The sequence below is a fragment of the Hibiscus syriacus genome, unplaced genomic scaffold (assembly GCF_006381635.1).
Source record: "Hibiscus syriacus cultivar Baekdansim isolate YM2019G1 unplaced genomic scaffold, ASM638163v2 tig00000764_pilon, whole genome shotgun sequence".
NCBI lineage: Eukaryota > Viridiplantae > Streptophyta > Magnoliopsida > Malvales > Malvaceae > Hibiscus > Hibiscus syriacus.
In genome coordinates this window covers 1198242-1216706 of record NW_024061820.1, presented here as the reverse complement: position 1 = coordinate 1216706, position 18465 = coordinate 1198242, and the positions used below count along the sequence as shown (strand labels likewise).

Sequence of the window (18465 nt, the reverse complement as noted above, 5' to 3'; positions counted from 1 at the left end):
CACGAAGTTTTAGCAAGGATAAACAAAAGATAACATCTAAATCAAGGAAAGAGTTCAGATACATCAACAGATACCCGAAACTACCAATCATTCAAGGATTGGTGATATAAAGGAATAGATGAAGAGTCGTGTTTCTATCATCTGCATCAGCAAAACATAAAGCATCGTTTGTATCGAAAGAAAATATTTACTTTAAGCAATGGCATCTCAAGAATATCTTCTTGAACTCATATTTTATCACCACCACTAATCAGACAGTTCAACATATCGCATAATAATCTACCGGCTTTCAAACTTTCAACAAACACACGATAATCAATTAAAATGAAATTCTAGAAACTATAACAGCATAAAACAAATTGCACCACTAAGAACCTAAAACATAAGTTTCAAAGGCTAAATTACCATTAAAATAGTGATTAAATAAATGAAAAGTAAATATTCTTATTCTCCACTATAGTCAACTGCATATAATCCTCTTACAACCTGCCATGAGAGCTTATTTAAAGACAACATAGTTTCTGATGAAACTAACCAGAGAAGGCATACCTTACTGCATTATGACTACTTTCTGTATTGCTTTGATTACTCTATCTATGGTACTTTTATTCCGAAATCCTATTTCTGATCTTTCTCTTCTTCGACCTGGAACCTCCAATCTGCCTACAGAACATCCACACCTAGCTCGAAACGAGCACTGCTCGTCCGTTAACCGGTGCCATCTTCTTCAGTTCGGCTTCCAGTTCCTTATGATGGTCCCGGGCCAATTCGAAAGTCCCCTCTTAACACCATCTTTAACCAGAGTGCTCGAATTCTTGACACATTCCTCTGTTTCCAACTGAATATCGAATTTGGCTGCCTTCCTAAGCCCTTTACAATTAGGGTTCCTGCATTTCCTAGTGTACATAAAAGCAAAATCCAAGCAGCTATAGAAGCACAAGAAAAACCAAGTAAAATAGATCCATATCATTGGAGCTCTCATCATTTCCTCTCCAATCACATAAAAGGAAGTTCCAATGAATTCAATCAATTTCAACGATATCCACTTTATACTTGGAAACAACAAGAATCCACAAGCAGCAATCACAGCAATTAAGATGACAACATCAATGGCAGGGATCTTGATCTTTCACAAGATGGAATTTTTAAACAGCTTGGTGAATTGGATACCTTGTGTTTCTTGCAAAAATTGTTCCTCGGTGAAGACGACGATGATTTGGAGGTCTCACAATATCATGTGAATTCACGGAATTTGCCAAGATTGTAGCTGAAGAAGCCTGGTCAACCGAGTTGCAGACTGAGATTGAGCTATAGAAATAGACCATTTCAAATCAAACCCGGAACTTTAGATCCAAAAACAAGCAGAATCCCCAATTTGAAAACTCTTATCAATTTTCCTCCAACCAAAACACCAAATCCAGATCAAAATCAAACCCACCTCGTAAAAAATCGAATGGAAAACAACTTATTATTCCCACCTCAATACCATGTGATATAATTAGCATCCAAAATGATTAAATTTCTCGGAAAAACACGCACAAAAAGAAACTTAGAGATTCTTAATCACAAATTGAGATTTGAGAAGGAAATAAAAGGATCAAGAGAGGAATTGGGATTGACTTAATCAAAGAAAAGCCGGCTATCGAGAGAAATGGAAGGGGACAAAGGAAGAGTCGTTTTCCCTTTTGGCATTATTATTTCCCTTATCACAAAATTTTCTTGATCGAGCTTGGTTTGTTTCCGAGTCATGGTTTTTGTTGTAACAGGGAGAATCAGACACGTTTAAAGAAGATGATTTCATGGGCTTTTGATTCCACCAATGGGCTTTTTGAAAAATTGAGTGTTTCCAATCACGTCTTCTTAATCGTGAAAGCTCCATCGTTCCATGTTCTTCTCTACAAATTCATTTTTTCTGCTTCTTTTTGTACACGGAATTGGATTTGTGTTAATTGCTAGCTTACTTGATAACATATTAATAGTTTACCAGTCTAATTGAAAAAAAATTAGTTTGGTGATCAAAATATAATCAACCATATAATTTAGTGGCTATTCATATAATTTATCCTAAGATTTTAATTTGACCATTCATCTTCTAATTTTATTATTCATATTAATTAACTATTTAAATAACACCTATCAAACCATCTTTATGCATTTAACTATAGTTTAGTGCCATTAAACATTTGATGGAAAGATTAATCTGATAATTAATAATATAAGTACATACCTAATTTTTATGATTTTTACATTATATTAATTTAATTATAATTATAATTTAAAATTTAATCTTTAAAGATAATTACATATCATGACAGTGTCAGCATCTAATTGAAAAATAAATTGAAGAAATAATTTAGGGGTTAAGTCTTTAAAGAGGAGTGATATACCTTTATAACTGGACAATTCTCGTATTTGGTATACGAGTTATAACATTTTCTATATGTCTCATATTATAGTTGATGTTATAAAAGTGAAAATAGAAGTGGCAATGAAAAGATTTAAACCTAATCAATTGAAGAATATGAGAACATCTAAATTAATTAAGAAAATCTAATTATCAGTTTATAACTGAATACATTATATATTATCTAAAATAATGTTAATATAAGATTTAAAATAAAAATTAAATTAAATATTTTTATATTTTAAATTAAAAGTGGATTTAATGTAAAAGTAAGTGTCTAACAATATCCAAATTTAATTTTGGATATTTAAATATTTTCGTTGAAAATAGGTGTCTAACAATATCCAACGTCTTTGTCGGCGTCGAAGAATGCTCCCGCCTGCTTTCTCGAAAAGTAGGAATGGTTTCTCATTTGTGTTAAACCACTCATAATAATGATCCACAACAGAATAATGATACATATAAATGGGTTCCGTACGGGGAATGCATCCACGTCGGTCCCCCCATATCATTATCCACTCGATGTGCTTCAGTAACCAGTCGACTTTTTTTTACCTCGTCTATCGATTTATATATCGTCGAGATTCTTAGGTGCTTCCGAATAGATTGTATGTAATCAAATTGACGGAGCACGCGATAAGTAGGATGTCACTCAACAATAACAAACATATCTGGGAATGCATCCACGTCGGTCCCCCCATATCATTATCCACTCGATGTGCTTCAGTAAACCAGTCGCTTTTTTTTTACCTCGTCTATCGATTTATAGCATATCGTCGAGATTCTTAGGTGCTTCCGAATAGATTGTATGTAATCAAATTGACGGAGCACGCGATAAGTAGGATGTCACTCAACAATAACATAACATATCTGAGGATCACCGTCATCCAAAAACATCTAAAAGGTCTCTTAGTGATGTATAATGCAAATCCTCATTTCTTCAGTAGAATATGAGCCTATTGAAACTAAAACAAATATATATAATTCTTATCAAAATAATATTGTAATTATATAACGATAATTAAAAGTGAATAATAAAATTTAAATACATACCTCTATACCAGCCTTTAATCAATGAGTAGCCTAATTTCTTCTAATTCATCCGGTAAATCCCGATGATTTTCTTACACTTGAACACAGTTAATGAAAAAAATTTCATTATATACTCAACAAATTTATTTATACGAATTCAGTATTGAAATTATCTCAACAATGTAACATCCCAATTAAGGGTTAGTGGCTAAATTGTAAAATTTCAAATTGAGGATAAAAGTAGAATAGTTGAAGTTCAATGATTTATTTAGAAATATTTCCTAAAAGTTGTTAGTAATTATTAAAGGATTAAAGGGAAAATGGTCATTTGACAAGGAAATTTTTTATATTACTTTTATAAGATAAGGGAACACGTGGGAAAAGAGAGAATTCTCCAGAGTTTTCTCTTCTTTTTCTCCTCCCGTATCTCCAAGCTCAAAGGTGAGTTTCTTGTTTGTTGATTAATGTTGATTTTAAGGTTGGGTTATGATATTAGATGATAATTAAGCTTAAGGAAAGCTTAATTGTTCTAAAACAACAAGATAAAAGATATAAGAGATTAAAGAAATGAGTTTTTAGATGAATTTCTGGAAAAGAGTTAATAAGTGAAATTTGAGAAGGAATTTGACTTTTCCTCACTAATAATAAGAGATTTATGAAGTTAGAAGGATTAATAACAAAGTTGAAAGTTTAGTAAGATTCTTAAAATTAGAATCATGATGAGATATGGAAGATAGAGATGGTTTATATGAATACAGTTGGTTTAAGTAATGGTAGTTGAGTTTAATGACATGATAGGGGCTTAAAATATAAGAATTGAATGAAGAGTAGATGATTTTCGGGCATAATACAAATTTTGGGCAAAGTGTATCGATGCACATGTGTGTACTGATGTACTCTTTAAAGAAGAAACATCGAATGCCTTGAGTGTACCGATGCATATTAGTGCATCGATGCACCCCCTTAGATTAAACATCGAAAGTGATTGTGTACCGATGCACAGGTAGTGCATCGATGCAAACGTTTGGAATGCATAGATACACTGTAGAGTGCATCGACGCATACCTTCATTAAATATGAAAATATCTTTCTTTTAGCCTAAGAAGTGACAGTTTAGAAGATATCAATTAGTATACTGATATGTATCAATGTATGATTATATAGATTGAGCAAGAACAAGTTCGGGACTACTATCAAGTTAAAATTCGATCGAAAGAAAGGAATCATAAAAGGGATTGGAACTTAGTGAGGCCAATGTGAGTGCATATTAGATAGTGTATTATACTTAATGGAAATCAGATTGTGACAAGTGTATTCCTATAGTAAATACATGAATTCATTCATATGAGCATATGTTTGATATGTTACATGTGTGTTATTGATTGTTGCATGTGTTAATGATATGTGTGAATACATGTTTATATGATACATGTTAAGTGTCCATGATATATATACACATGATAAAATGATATAAGTTAAATTATGTAATATGATACATAACTATAAGATAAGTGAATGAATGTATATATGTAGAGATTATGATGAGATATATGAGAAAGGTAGATGTGATTAGGTGAAAAAGAATACAACATATAAGCCATGTTATACGTATGACAGTGAATTACTTGTTGATATGACATAAGTACATGAACAAATGAGAAATGATATAAACCATATGAGATGATCTACGTGATTACATTTAATACGTCATTACATGCACTGGTATTACATGTTATATGATATGAGATAGAATTTTACACATACATATGGTATGTGATAGAAGAAAAGGAACATGTGATAAGAGAAGTGATATGAATATAATGCCCATGTTAGGTGATATGAGAGCTAGGGGTATAGTTGGCATGCAAAGAGTGAGGGTTACCTATGTTCTACGGAACATATATAACATCCCAAAATACGGGTTAGTGACCAATTGTAAAATTTTAGAATATGGGATTAAAGTAGAATAATTTAATAGTTTAATGATTTATGGAGATTTCCTTAAAGTTGTTAGTAATATTAAAAGAATTAAGGGTCAAATGGTCATTTGACTTGGAAATTATAATTAAATGATATATAGGCATGTGGGATAAGGATGAGGATAAAAAGAAATAACCAAGCTTGCAAAGGTAAGATTCCTTGTTAGCTGATTATTAGTTAATTTTAAGAGTGGGTTTTGATCATTAGGTAATACTTAAGCTTATGGAAAGCTAAGTTGTCCTAAAATCTAAAGATAAAGAAGTTATGAAAGATTAAAGAAAAGAGTTTCTAAAGGAAATTCTGGAAATGAGTTAGTAAGTGAATTTGAGAAGGAATTGACTGTCATCAATCTAATTAGAAATATGGAGTGTTAGAATTAGATTTAAAACATGTTAAAAATCCGGTATGATTCTTGAAGTTAATAAAGAGGAGAGGATATTAAGGTTAAAGATGAAATTGTCATTTTCTTAATCGGAGTGAACCATAGAGTATATAGTTATAATACTGATATAGATCTATGAATGATTAGTAGATATATAATGTGATCCCATTCAGAAACAATTGAAGGATTAAATCGAATCAAGAAAAGCTAAGGTGAGTGCAATTTTAATTGTACTTATGTATTGAACGAACATGGCTTGCGATGAGCCAGTATTGGAGTTCTTATGGTAAGAATGACTCCTAAAATGTTATTTGATTTGTGAATGATATGATGCTTATGTGTGTATGAGTACATGATTACATGTATATGTGATATGTGATATTGAACTATATGAAATTATAATATATGAGAATACATGCCTATGTGACAAGCTATGTGAAACTGAATTAAGTAAATACATGAGATAGATAATATGAGTTATGTGATCATATTAGAAAATATGTTAAGTGATATGTGAAAGTGGATTACATGTTATGTGAATATGTGATACGATATGAGATTCATAATATATGTTTATGAGATATATGTTTACACATACATAGGGTATGTGACAGAAGAGAAGGAACATGGGATTATAAGATCAATGATTACACGTATATGTGATACGTCACAGAAAAGAAGAGAAATTATATGAAATACATGGTTACACATACATGTGGTATGTGATAGAAGAGAAATAACAAGTGATATGAAATGTTATAAATGATAATGCCCATGTTATGTGATATGAGAGCTAGGGGTATAGTTGGCATGCCAAGAGTCGAGGGTTTACCTATGTCTTTTGAGACATATGGACAGTTTACCTAGGTTCTTCGGGACCTATGGACAGTTACCGAGGATCTTTATGACCTCTGGACAGTTACTGAGGATCTTTATGACCTCTGGACAGTTACCGGGGTCTTTGTGACCTCTGGATAGGTCCTTCGGGACATTGATCGAGCTGTGGTGACATCATATGTGTGCACAACCTCAATGTACTCACATACCTTAAGTTCTCACTAGTGTACATGGGCTAATAAAGAGATTAAACAAACATACTGAATGTGATATGTATACGATGGGTTTATAAATGGTTATCAAAGGTAAGTGGTTTGAAATGTGTTACATGAACCATATGTGTTAGTGTGTTTCTTAATGATGTATATTTATGTATGCTTTATGTTATATGAAATTATATGTTTTATATGCCTCACTAAGTCATCGACTTAGAGTGTGATTGTTTCACACGTAGGTTTGGAAGCGAAAAGAGAAGTAAAAGGAACAAGACAGGTCAGTTCTCCTTACCAAATGTCAGATCAGAAGAGAAGTGAATAATATGTATTTTTGTATATAAAGTTCTAGTTGGCATGAATCAAAAGAATATACTGTATAAGCTCTGAATAGTTTTGTAAATGTTTTGAATAAGTTAAATGTTATAAAAGTTTTTAAATTACTCACTATTTTATACGAATAAATGTTTGAAAAGTCATGTGACACTTCAGACTCGTATCCGGGTCGGATACGGGTTAGGGGTGTTACAATATGGACATAATTACCTATGTCTTTCGAGACTATAGACAATACCTATGTTCTAAGGAACATATGGACAGTTTACCTAGGTTCTTCGGACCTATGGATAGTTGCCCAAGGTTCTTTATGACCTCTGGATAGGTCATTCAGGACATTTATACGAGTTGTGGTGACAGCATAGTGGTGCACAACCTCAATGTACTCACATACCTTAAGTTCTCAAAATTATACATGGGCTAATACATAGACTTTAAAAAGAGTAAATAAATCAATGATATGATACGATGTGTGTCGGTTGTGAACTGATATATGTGTACCATGATGTGTATAGAATGTTTAGTATATGTTTATACGATAAAAAGAATTAATGATGTGTAATGAGCTAATAAGAGATAACATTGAATACAATGTATGTGACATATATGTGTTTTGATATGAATTATATGATATGATATATGTGTGTTAGTGGTCATTGTATATGTTATAAGATATAGATGTAACACCCCCAACCCGCATCCGATCCGGATACGAGTCCGAAGTGTCCCATTGACTTTTCAACATTTATTCGTATAAAATAGTGAGTAATTTAAAAACTTTGATAACATTTAACTTATTCAAAACGTTTACAAATATATATCAGAGTTCATACAATTTATGTCTTTAGACTACATGCCAACTACACTCTATATACAGTACCTATATTTTCTGATCTGACATTTGGTAAGGAAAACTGATCTGTCTTGCTCCGCATTACTCTTTACTCTTCTCGAAACCTACGTGTGAAATAATCACACGCTAAGTCGAAGACTTAGTGAGGCATAACAACTTATAATGCACTTTATAACATATATCAATACATGCATGTTCTGTTCTATCATGTTATATCAATTCCATGCATTCTTCGTATCATATAAAATCATATCAGATCAATTGCAGTAAATCCATACATACACATAATTCATCATTAACAGTTTATCATGTAATCACACACTTTTATGGTTAACCTTTTCAATCAAACACTATACACACACAACATCATATCATTTCTATAACATTATCATACCACTAACATATTTGTTCATATCTCTGGATTAGCCCATGTACATATGTGAGAATATCGATATGTGAGTCTATAGAGGTTGTGCACTAATGCTGTCACCACAGCTCGTATAATTGCACCGAAGTGCGCGTAGAATTGCACCGTAGTGCCATATAAAAATGTCCATAAGGACCACATATTATTCCTTAAGAATCATATACATATACTAGGGATCAAGTATATGTCTTTCAAGACTTCACACATGTTCCAAAGAATATACATATATCCCGAAGGACCGCGTAGAATTGCACCGTAGTGCCATATAATGATGTCCATAAGGACCACATATTATTCCTTAAGAATCATATACATATACTAGGGATCAGTATGTGTCTTTCAAGACTTCACACATGTTCCAAAGAATATACATATGTCCCGAAGGACCGCGTAGACCCTCGACTCTTGGCATGCCAACTATACTCCTAGCTCTCATGACACATAACATGGGCATTATTATTTATTTCATTTCAAATATTCACATAAACTTGTAATTCACGTATCACATATCACGTATCACATAGCTTCTTTTCATATTATCACATAGTCACGTAGTTCACTTACACGTAGATCATTTCCATATAATTCACATGTCACATATATCATGTTATCATATAATTTCTACCATTTCTCACCCAATCACATTTATTCATGTACACATACTTATCATATCTTGTTCACATAAGATCATACTTCATATAACATATAGAAACACCTAGAACACCTTCACGAGCTTATAGTCATAGGTCTTATCTCATAACATATACTTGTTTTCACAATATATTTCATATCATTCTTATACCCTCACATAATTCATTTAGCATACATAACATATCATGTAACATTATAATAGAAATACCTATAAGTCATATCACTTAGAGCACATATACTTATAGTCACATTGCTTATATCTTAATCTTATGCCTTCTCTTAGATATATATATATATTCACATGTTCAGGTAATCCACCATTTCATCACATATTATGTATTCATATAACTCATTTCATTTCATTTCATCTATCTATATATATATTCTCAAGATTTATCCTAATATAAATCATATAGCACTCTTATAATTCATATTCATCTATGTCAGACTTATAAACACATCTCACTTCTATTATTTCTTTATATATATAATCTAATCTGTTTACTTAATTCAATTTCATATAACTCTTATAATCTTCTCATATAGCTTCATAAATTTCTATCATACAACCCCTGTGTCATAGTTTTATTTAAACATATGAATCTTTCCCATCTAGCTTATCTTATATGCTCATATTATCATTTATGTTCAAATCTCTAGTTAGTGTACTATTCTCACATTATCCTATAGATCATATTATCTAGCTTATTTCACTTATCATTTAATAATATAATTATATTTTACTATGATCACATAGTTTATATCTCATATAATTCATAACCTTATTATGTATCACTTATACTTTATCACCTAACACATAAAAGAACAGATCAATCCTATAATCAAGCATACATACATGCATATTCAACTCATGCCTTTAATCATGAATTCATGTGTAACACTTCAGGAAATAGACTCATCGCAGTCTTATTCCCATCGCCACATCATATACTATTGAATATGCACTCACCTGGCCTCACTAGTCAAATTCCAATCTCTTATCTTTCCCTTGATCGATCTTACTTGTCAATGATTCCGGAACTGCTTTACGCGCAGAATCTACATAAATGTACATTTTGAGGCAATCATTAGATACCTACACCTTTTAATTAGATACTAGCAACTTAAACGAACTTATTAAACCAATATTCCCATTTTTCCTTTAGGGGGAATTGGTTCCCTACTATGGGGGTATCGATTCCCTAATGACATTCTGGAAATGTTGTTCGTTTGAAGGGGTATCGGTTCCCCTTGAATGGGTACCGATTCCCCTTGCCCAGAAATCATATTTCAGCCCGAAAATTACTCATTTTCTCTCAACACTTCATATATCATCCCATTTTTCATTCTTAACTCTAGTACACATACTTAAACCAATCTATATTCATTTATTTCATCTTAAACCTCAAAATCCTATCTTCCATATGAGATTCAAAAATCATACCAAATTTTCAATGTGTTCTAATTCCAATTCTAACACTTCATACTTCTTAATTAGATTGATGACAAGTCAAATTCATCCATAAAACTTCAACAACCATACCATATCAAAATTTCATCTTAAAACTCATATTGCAAATTCCTTTATAATTCCTTTATCTTATTGTTTAAATCCCATATAAGCTTTCCTTAAGCTTATTTAATACCCAAAGAATCAAAACTAAGCTTAAAACTCAAGAATTAACCAACTGAAATTAAACTTACCTTTATCTTGCTCTCCTACGTATGAAGAAGAAGAAAGGAGAAGAGAACTCTGGATGTTTCTCATATTTCCCCACGTTTATATACCTTTAAAAGGAATATAAAATCTTTCTGGTCAAATGACCATTTAACCCTTAATTTCCTTTAATAATACTAATTAACCTTCATCATATATATCCAATAATCATTGAACTATTTCATTCTTATACTTTAGTCACCAAATTCTGAAACTTTACAATTTGATCACTAACCCGGTATTGATGATGTTACAAATCTCCCCTCCTTATAAGAAAATTCGTCCTCGAATTTTCACTGCACATATTAATAAGAACATATCTTCTAATGTTCTTATGTTGTTTCCCTGACTTATTCTTCTTGTCATCATCAGAAACTTACTTTTCAATCCTTAAGTTTTCCGACTATCTTTTTCGTTTATACATTCATCCTCTGTTGCTTATCATATAAACAATAACCAGTAATACCAATCCATTGTTGTCTTTTCTCTTATTCGATTATGCATCTTTCCTTTGACCTTTCTAAAATTCAATATAATGTCACTCATCACGTTGACAGTAACATCCATCTCTATATCATAAATCCATCTATTTCTTCATAACTCTCTAATTACCTTATAACCATACCAAACTTGTATTTCGTCATCATTTGACCAAGACACAACTCTAAATCTTCTTCAATGTGATTAAACATATACTTTAAGGAGTCAAACAATATTTTCACATCACCTTGCACACTTGTCTTATTTCTATATCAAAATTGTCTTCTGTACTTCTATATTTATCGTATCTGATCCTTTAAATCAATCCCTTTCATTTCTTTATTCCTTCTTCCTTATACATAAATCATATATTTCCTTTCATGTTCTCATACCCTTGTCTTATCACTTATACTCATCTTTATGTACCAATCTTCATTGCATCCTCATTACTCTGATAACCCATTTCTTATACATAACTTCATTCTTTATCATTTCTTATACTTGTATTTTTACCAGAAATGTTAATATCGAAAATATCGAAAATATTAATATCGAAAATGTTATTTTTTTTACCAGAAATGTTAATATCGAAAATATTCATTATAGGTAATAAAATTAACATTTTCGATAGAAAATAATATTTTAAATAACGTTTTAAAAAAATATTAAAAAAATATTAATATTTCTAATAACATCTTTCTTTAACTTTATATTAAAATGTCTATACACTAGAAATACCTGAAAAATTTTCAACCACGAGAAGAGAGATTCTTAATCCCCACACGTGTGAGAAAACGATTTCTTATTAATTAGTTTATTTTTTTAATTGATTGAAAAGAGTTGGCACTTGCATGGCCTTTTTTTCTCACTTTACTCTTTTCTCTCAGGAGGTGAGGTCCATGCGGGCATATGACGCTGATGTACAATTCTGGATGGTTTGCGGGACCCAAAAACCGGACGGTGACATGGATTTTCTTTTTCGGGTTTATTTTTTTTAATTCAAAATCCTTTGATGTTAACTGTGAAGAAATGATAATTATTTAAATATTGTTGTTATACGGTATATTATGATTTTATTGTGAAATTTATAAATATTTTAAAAGAGTACAGAAAATAAAAATAAATTAATTTCTTTTATACAATGATGGACTGTTGTAACACCTTATCCACATTTAACAAGCAATTAGGTTTTATGATTAAGAAGCAATAAGCTTATGGAAGGACTAGGAAGTGGAGCATTTGGGCCGACTTAAATTCTCAACCACAAAAATAAAATTTTAATTTTTGGGTCAAATAAATGAATTTTTTATAGTGGAATTAAACCCAAATTAGCTTTTGATTCAAAAATATTTAAAGAAAAGAGATACTAAAATTTAAATTTGACCAAAAAATTAAAATATTATTTTTAATTTATCGACTCTTGATTAAATAAGTTTAATCATATATGCATGCATATGGTTTCTCATATACATATACATATACATATACATATACATATACATACACATACACATACACATACACATACACATACACATACACATACACATACACATACACATACACATACACATACACATACACATACACATACACATACACATACACATACAATACACATACACATACACATACATACACATACACATACACATACACATACACATACACATACACATACACATACACATACACATACACATACACATACACACTACATACACATACACATACACATACACATACACATACACATACACATACACATACACATACACATACACATACACATACACATACACATACACATACACATACACATACACATACACATACACATACACATACACATACACATACACATACACATACACATACACATACACATACACATACACATACACATACACATACACATACACATACACATACACATACACATATACATACATACATACACATACACATACACATACACATACACACACATACACATACACATACACATACACATACACATACATACACATACACATACACATACACATACACATACACATACACATACACATACACATACACATACACATACACATACACATACACATACACATACACATACACATACACATACACATACACATACACATACACATACACATACACATATACATATTTTTAAAATAATATATTAATTTTTTAAAACGTGAATATTTTTGTTATAAACAATAGAGCTATATTAATTAAACATAATATTTGATCCAGACTTAAAAATATCTTAAATTAAGTTAGAAAAAATGAAAGAGAAATAAATAAAAGAAAGGAAAGAGAGAGATCCTTTTGAGGCCACAAAAAAATTGTGGATGAAAATACTCCTTTATGCCGATGTGGCATATCAACTTGTTTAAACAAATCTACAACGTAGGCTCCACGAGACCATCATCTCATTATACACTTTTCTTTTCTCTTTGAAGACAGCATTATATATATATATATATAACCAAAGTTTTTGTCTTTATTTTAATGTCTCGGTGACAATAAAAGTTTATATGATAGCAGTCAGATTTTGCTACAAAACTTTCTCTCTCTCTCTGTAGAAAGTTTCAGTTTTTAGTTTTGTGTTGGCTAAGGATTTAGGGAAGAGAAAAAAAAAGTCACAGAAAAAGAAAAAGAAAAGGAAAAGAAAAAAAAGAACAGGGGAGAAACACAGAAAATGTCGGAGCCAAAAGATACGGCGATCAAATTGTTTGGGAAAATGATCGCTTTGCCTGAGAAATCTCCGAAAGTAGCAGAGGATGACTTTTGTGTTACTTTGGGTGATGATAACACCAACGATGATAATGTTGATGAAGATCAAGGTCATTGTTGCTCAACAAATTCTTCACCAGAGGAAAACAAAGAGGAAGAGAGAGAAGAAGAAGCTGAAAAGGTCAGGAATTTTCTTTTTAAATTCTTGTTTTGGGTATTTTGGTGATTACCCTTTGTTCAGAATATGGAAATGAAAAAAAGGTTGGTCTTTGATGATTTGTTTGGCTATAAAAATCGTTGTCGTTTGAATGTTAATTATGTTTCATTTATTAGGAGACTGGTTAAAATTTGGATCTTGGTTTAAGTAAACTTGAGGTTTTTCGATGTTAGGATTGGCTTTCTGGATTTATTCGCTCAAGCATAATCCAATTATTCGTTATAAAGTATTGGTTAATTGCTTTTAGGTTAGTTTAGTTGGCTGTGTTTATATGGCCGCTTGCTCCCTGGCTGCTGGATTATACTTTTTTCTCTTCATATTTTGCTATTCAGGGTTTCACCACTCTCCATTTTTCTTGGAAAATTTTCTGGATACCTTCTTGAAATTGGTAGTTTTTCATCTGGTTGACTGCTTTTATAGCTTTTGAACTGTGAGAGATGTCTGTTATATGGATTTCTTTCCACTGATTTTCATGAGGATGATAAGCTATGATTAGGATCATCACAGTAAAAGCCTAAACAAATTCAAAGCCTGTTCCTTGTTATGTTTTGTTATCGTTTCGGTACTTCCTGCGTTCCTTACCATGCCAAACTCGAATTTATGTTACGCTGTCTTTCTGATCTGGTAAAAGCTCGATCTTCCTCTTACCCTATTGATTTTTCTGTTTTTTGATATTATTCGTGCAAGTTATATAGCCGAATTTATTTTATAGCTGTTGGAATGGCGGTTGCTATTGGCGTGAAACTGATTCTCTATGTAGCAAATGGAAAGGAAGTGCAGTTAGTTATGTATGATGATCATGCTCTTTCAACTCCTTTTGTTTTTGTTCTGATTTTACTTCCTCCGAATTATTCAGGACGCTGTGGGAGATAAAACAACAGGCATTGAGCATGAAGATGGAGACAGAAAGGAGGACGGATTTCAAGAGGATGAAAGTGCTCCTCCAGTTACTTCTGGAGAGTCTACAAATTTGGAGGCAATCTCCGGAGCAAGTGGCAACTCTAAAACAGCTTCCGTTGGGAAGGAGAGCACGGGTTTAAAAACGTCAAAAACAGAAGATGATCAAAGTGAGACGAGTAATCCGCAAGAAAAAACCTTGAAGAAACCTGCTAAAATTCTTCCTTGCCCCCGCTGCAACAGCATGGATACCAAGTTTTGTTACTACAACAATTACAATGTCAATCAACCCCGACACTTTTGCAAGAACTGCCAAAGATACTGGACAGCTGGTGGGACTATGAGAAATGTGCCTGTGGGAGCTGGACGTCGCAAGAACAATAATTCAGCGTCTCACTACCGTCACATAATTGTCTCTGAAGCTCTGCAGAATGCTCATACTGAGATTCCTAATGGAGTCCACCATCCGGCTCTAAAAGCTAATGGTTCAGTTCTGACCTTTGGCTCGGGCACACCCCTTTGTGAATCAATGGCTTCTGTTTTGAACCTTGCAGATAAAACAATGAATAATACCACACGAAATGGATTTCATAAGCCCGGGGAAATAAAAATTCCCGTTCCTTATAGAGGTGGAGAAAACGGGGTTGAGTGTTCAAACGGATCATCTGGCCTGACTTCAAAGGATGAGGCAGGTAAAGCTGGGTCTCAAGATCAAACGATGCAGAATTGTCAGGGTTTTCCACCTCAGATGCCATGCTATCCAGGGGCTATTTGGCCTTACCCATGGAATGGAGCTCAATGGAGCTCTCCTGTACCTCCACCTGCTTTCTGCCCTCCGGGCTGTTTTCCAATGCCATTCTATCCTGCAGCTGCTTACTGGGGTTGTAACGCACCAGGCACTTGGAACGCCCCTTGGCAACCTCAACCTTCCACTCCAAAGCAATCAGCCCCGAGTTCCGGTCCTGATTCCCCTACCTTGGGCAAACATTCACGAGATGAGAACATGAGCAAACCAAACAACTCTGGAGAAGAGGAGCCAGTAAAGGAAAATAATGCTGAGAGAAGCCTTTGGATTCCGAAAACATTGAGGATCGATGACCTGAGAGAAGCAGGAAAGAGTTCTATATGGGCAACACTTGGCATTAAGAATGACAAATCTGATTCAGTAGGTGGCGGAGGACTCTTCAAAGCATTTCAATCAAAGGGTGATGAAAGGAATCACATTCCCGAAACCTCTCCGGTCTTGCAGGCAAATCCAGCAGCATTGTCAAGGTCAATAAACTTCCACGAGAGCTCATAATCGTGTAAATTGACTTTTAATTGCTTACGGTGCCTGCTTACAACTTGGTGGTGTTAATTACTATACGCATCGTGTCCTACTTCGTTAGCCACTTGGTCATATTCATTCACCAACCCCCCTCCTACATAACCAAGTAAGCCGAGGAGAACAAAGGAAGATTCATATCATATGGTTTGAAGGCAGAGTGTTAAGCTTAAGTAGAAATTGATTTTTCGTTTTGGGTTTAATTTTGGTTGTGGAATTCCTCATATTTCCATTAAGGTTTGAGCAGGGTTTTCCAGTTAGATGGTTTGCATAGTTGTTGTACATAGTATATATATGAAAATGTTGAGGTAGGACCAAGTAAGCTTCTGTACCATAAATCCCACTTGTATTTGAATAAATTTGGGAACTCAAGTTTCTTTCTTAAAGATCTAGAAAGCAGATTATTTAATTTTCATGAACTGCTATAGAAAGCTGTGTTCATGCATTTCAAGAATCATATTGTAACACCCCAACCCGTATCCGATCCGAGTCTGAGATGTCACATTGACTTTTCAAAACTCTGTTCTTTACTAATCCACTAAAAATCTTAATTTCACCATTTGAGAAAATAGGTACTTTACATTAATAATTATAATCAAATTGTTTTACAAACCAATCAGAGCATATTCAACTCAATTAATTAGTACATGCCAACTATATTCAAAATAATCAAATACATTTAAATCATCTATTTTCTGATCTGAAACTTTGTAAAGGAGATGCTAACCTATCTTGTTCCTCTTAGCTTCTCTTTTAGCTTCTGTAACCTGTGCCTCACTTGTTATCAATTACTCCTATTGCTTACTTTCTCTTCTTGATCAATTCTAATCTTTCAATCATTCCGGAACTTTCTCTCGATCGATATCTTTTAAAGATGGACGCCAACGTGAAGAAGGAAAAAGAAGAGATAAGCTTTCCAGATAACTCTCCATCCCCACGTGTTATCTTCCTAAATAAGAGAGAGATAAATATCATCCAAACCAAATTACCATAATACCCTTATAATCCTTTCACATTTACCCTTTTATCCAATAATGAAATATTCCTATTAAAATCCTTGAACTTTCAATTTTTCTTAAATTAATCTCTAAATTTTAAAAATTCTCATTTTAGTCACTGATACGGATTTCTGGATGTCACACCTATCATTTGTGGAATATAAATATATGCAACTTGGAAGACACAGAAAAGTCCATCACGTAGGCCCTGTATGACAGATGATTTCCAATCAGAAAAACTCCAAAAGATCTTTCCTTTTCCATAACCATAGAATCCAAACAAGTGGCTCCAAAAAGGTAGAAAGTTTATCATAAAGTTCTCCTTTATTTTCTCATCTCTTTTTTTGTTCTCCTTGATCACTAATATAACACCTTTTTTAAGAATTCGGTAACATTTAGCAATCTGTATAATCTTCTCATGTTTAAGACTGTTTCTAAATTATTTACAGTGTACAGCTAATTAATCATTGAGATTTGTGATTTAAAGTCAACCCTAAGGTTATAATATTCTAAACAAGGGTTTTGATTTAATTTAGTTAAACTGGAACAAGTAGATTGAATGCTTTAATATAGTGCTTTAAACTAGTTTGTCTGTTACTTCAAAACTTGTAATGTTTAATGAGAGAAGTGGTACTTGTGGTTCCATTTCACTTCACATGGAAGGCACTCAAGGGGTTTTCACGTGTGCAAACTAAACACACGTGCACCGCCATATATAACAACAATTATGACACTAAGCCCCATTAAATTATCCCGAATTGAATTAAATTGTTAATTATCCACATGATTCACTAATATTATATGGTTTATTATCCTTTAACTATTAATATGAAAGTAAATATATGCCTTTTTTAAAATCATTAATTTCATCGGATCTGAAGAAGCTGAAAAGCCTGAAAACCGAAGCTTGGCATCTTCGTAGAAGGACTCAACAATATATTCATAAAATCTTAGAGCTACCCATTTCCTA

General features: G+C 32.6%; 1 protein-coding gene and 1 pseudogene across 3 annotated transcripts; one reads left to right on the top strand and one right to left on the bottom strand.

The window, feature by feature from the left end:
* Positions 1–489: 489 nt before the first annotated feature.
* LOC120214484 lies at positions 490–1751 on the bottom strand (annotated as a pseudogene).
* A 602-nt stretch (positions 1752–2353) lies between these two features.
* On the top strand, positions 2354–16878 carry LOC120215939 (cyclic dof factor 2-like). 3 transcript variants are annotated; one of them, XM_039213481.1, is made up of 4 exons: positions 2354–2359; positions 13995–14240; positions 15133–15658; positions 15728–16878. In XM_039213481.1, the coding sequence occupies exons 2-4, from the start codon at positions 14025–14027 to the stop codon at positions 16471–16473; spliced, it is 1488 nt and encodes a 495-aa protein (XP_039069412.1). In that variant the 5' UTR covers positions 2354–2359; positions 13995–14024; the 3' UTR covers positions 16474–16878. The 3 variants fall into 3 exon arrangements, with proteins under 3 accessions (XP_039069412.1, XP_039069401.1, XP_039069406.1); XM_039213470.1 differs by having other exon boundaries at positions 15133–16878; XM_039213475.1 differs by lacking the exon at positions 2354–2359 and adding an exon at positions 13887–13964 and having other exon boundaries at positions 14004–14240; positions 15133–16878.
* The last annotated feature ends 1587 nt before the right edge of the window (positions 16879–18465 follow it).

Bases quoted from the DNA above. Each gene is read 5' to 3' on its own strand.
- LOC120215939 (XM_039213470.1), top strand. From the start codon at position 14,025: ATGTCGGAGCCAAAAGATACGGCGATCAAATTGTTTGGGAAAATGATC. The intron at 14,241-15,132 runs GTCAGGAATTTT...CGAATTATTCAG, and splicing joins GAGAAGAAGAAGCTGAAAAG to GACGCTGTGGGAGATAAAAC.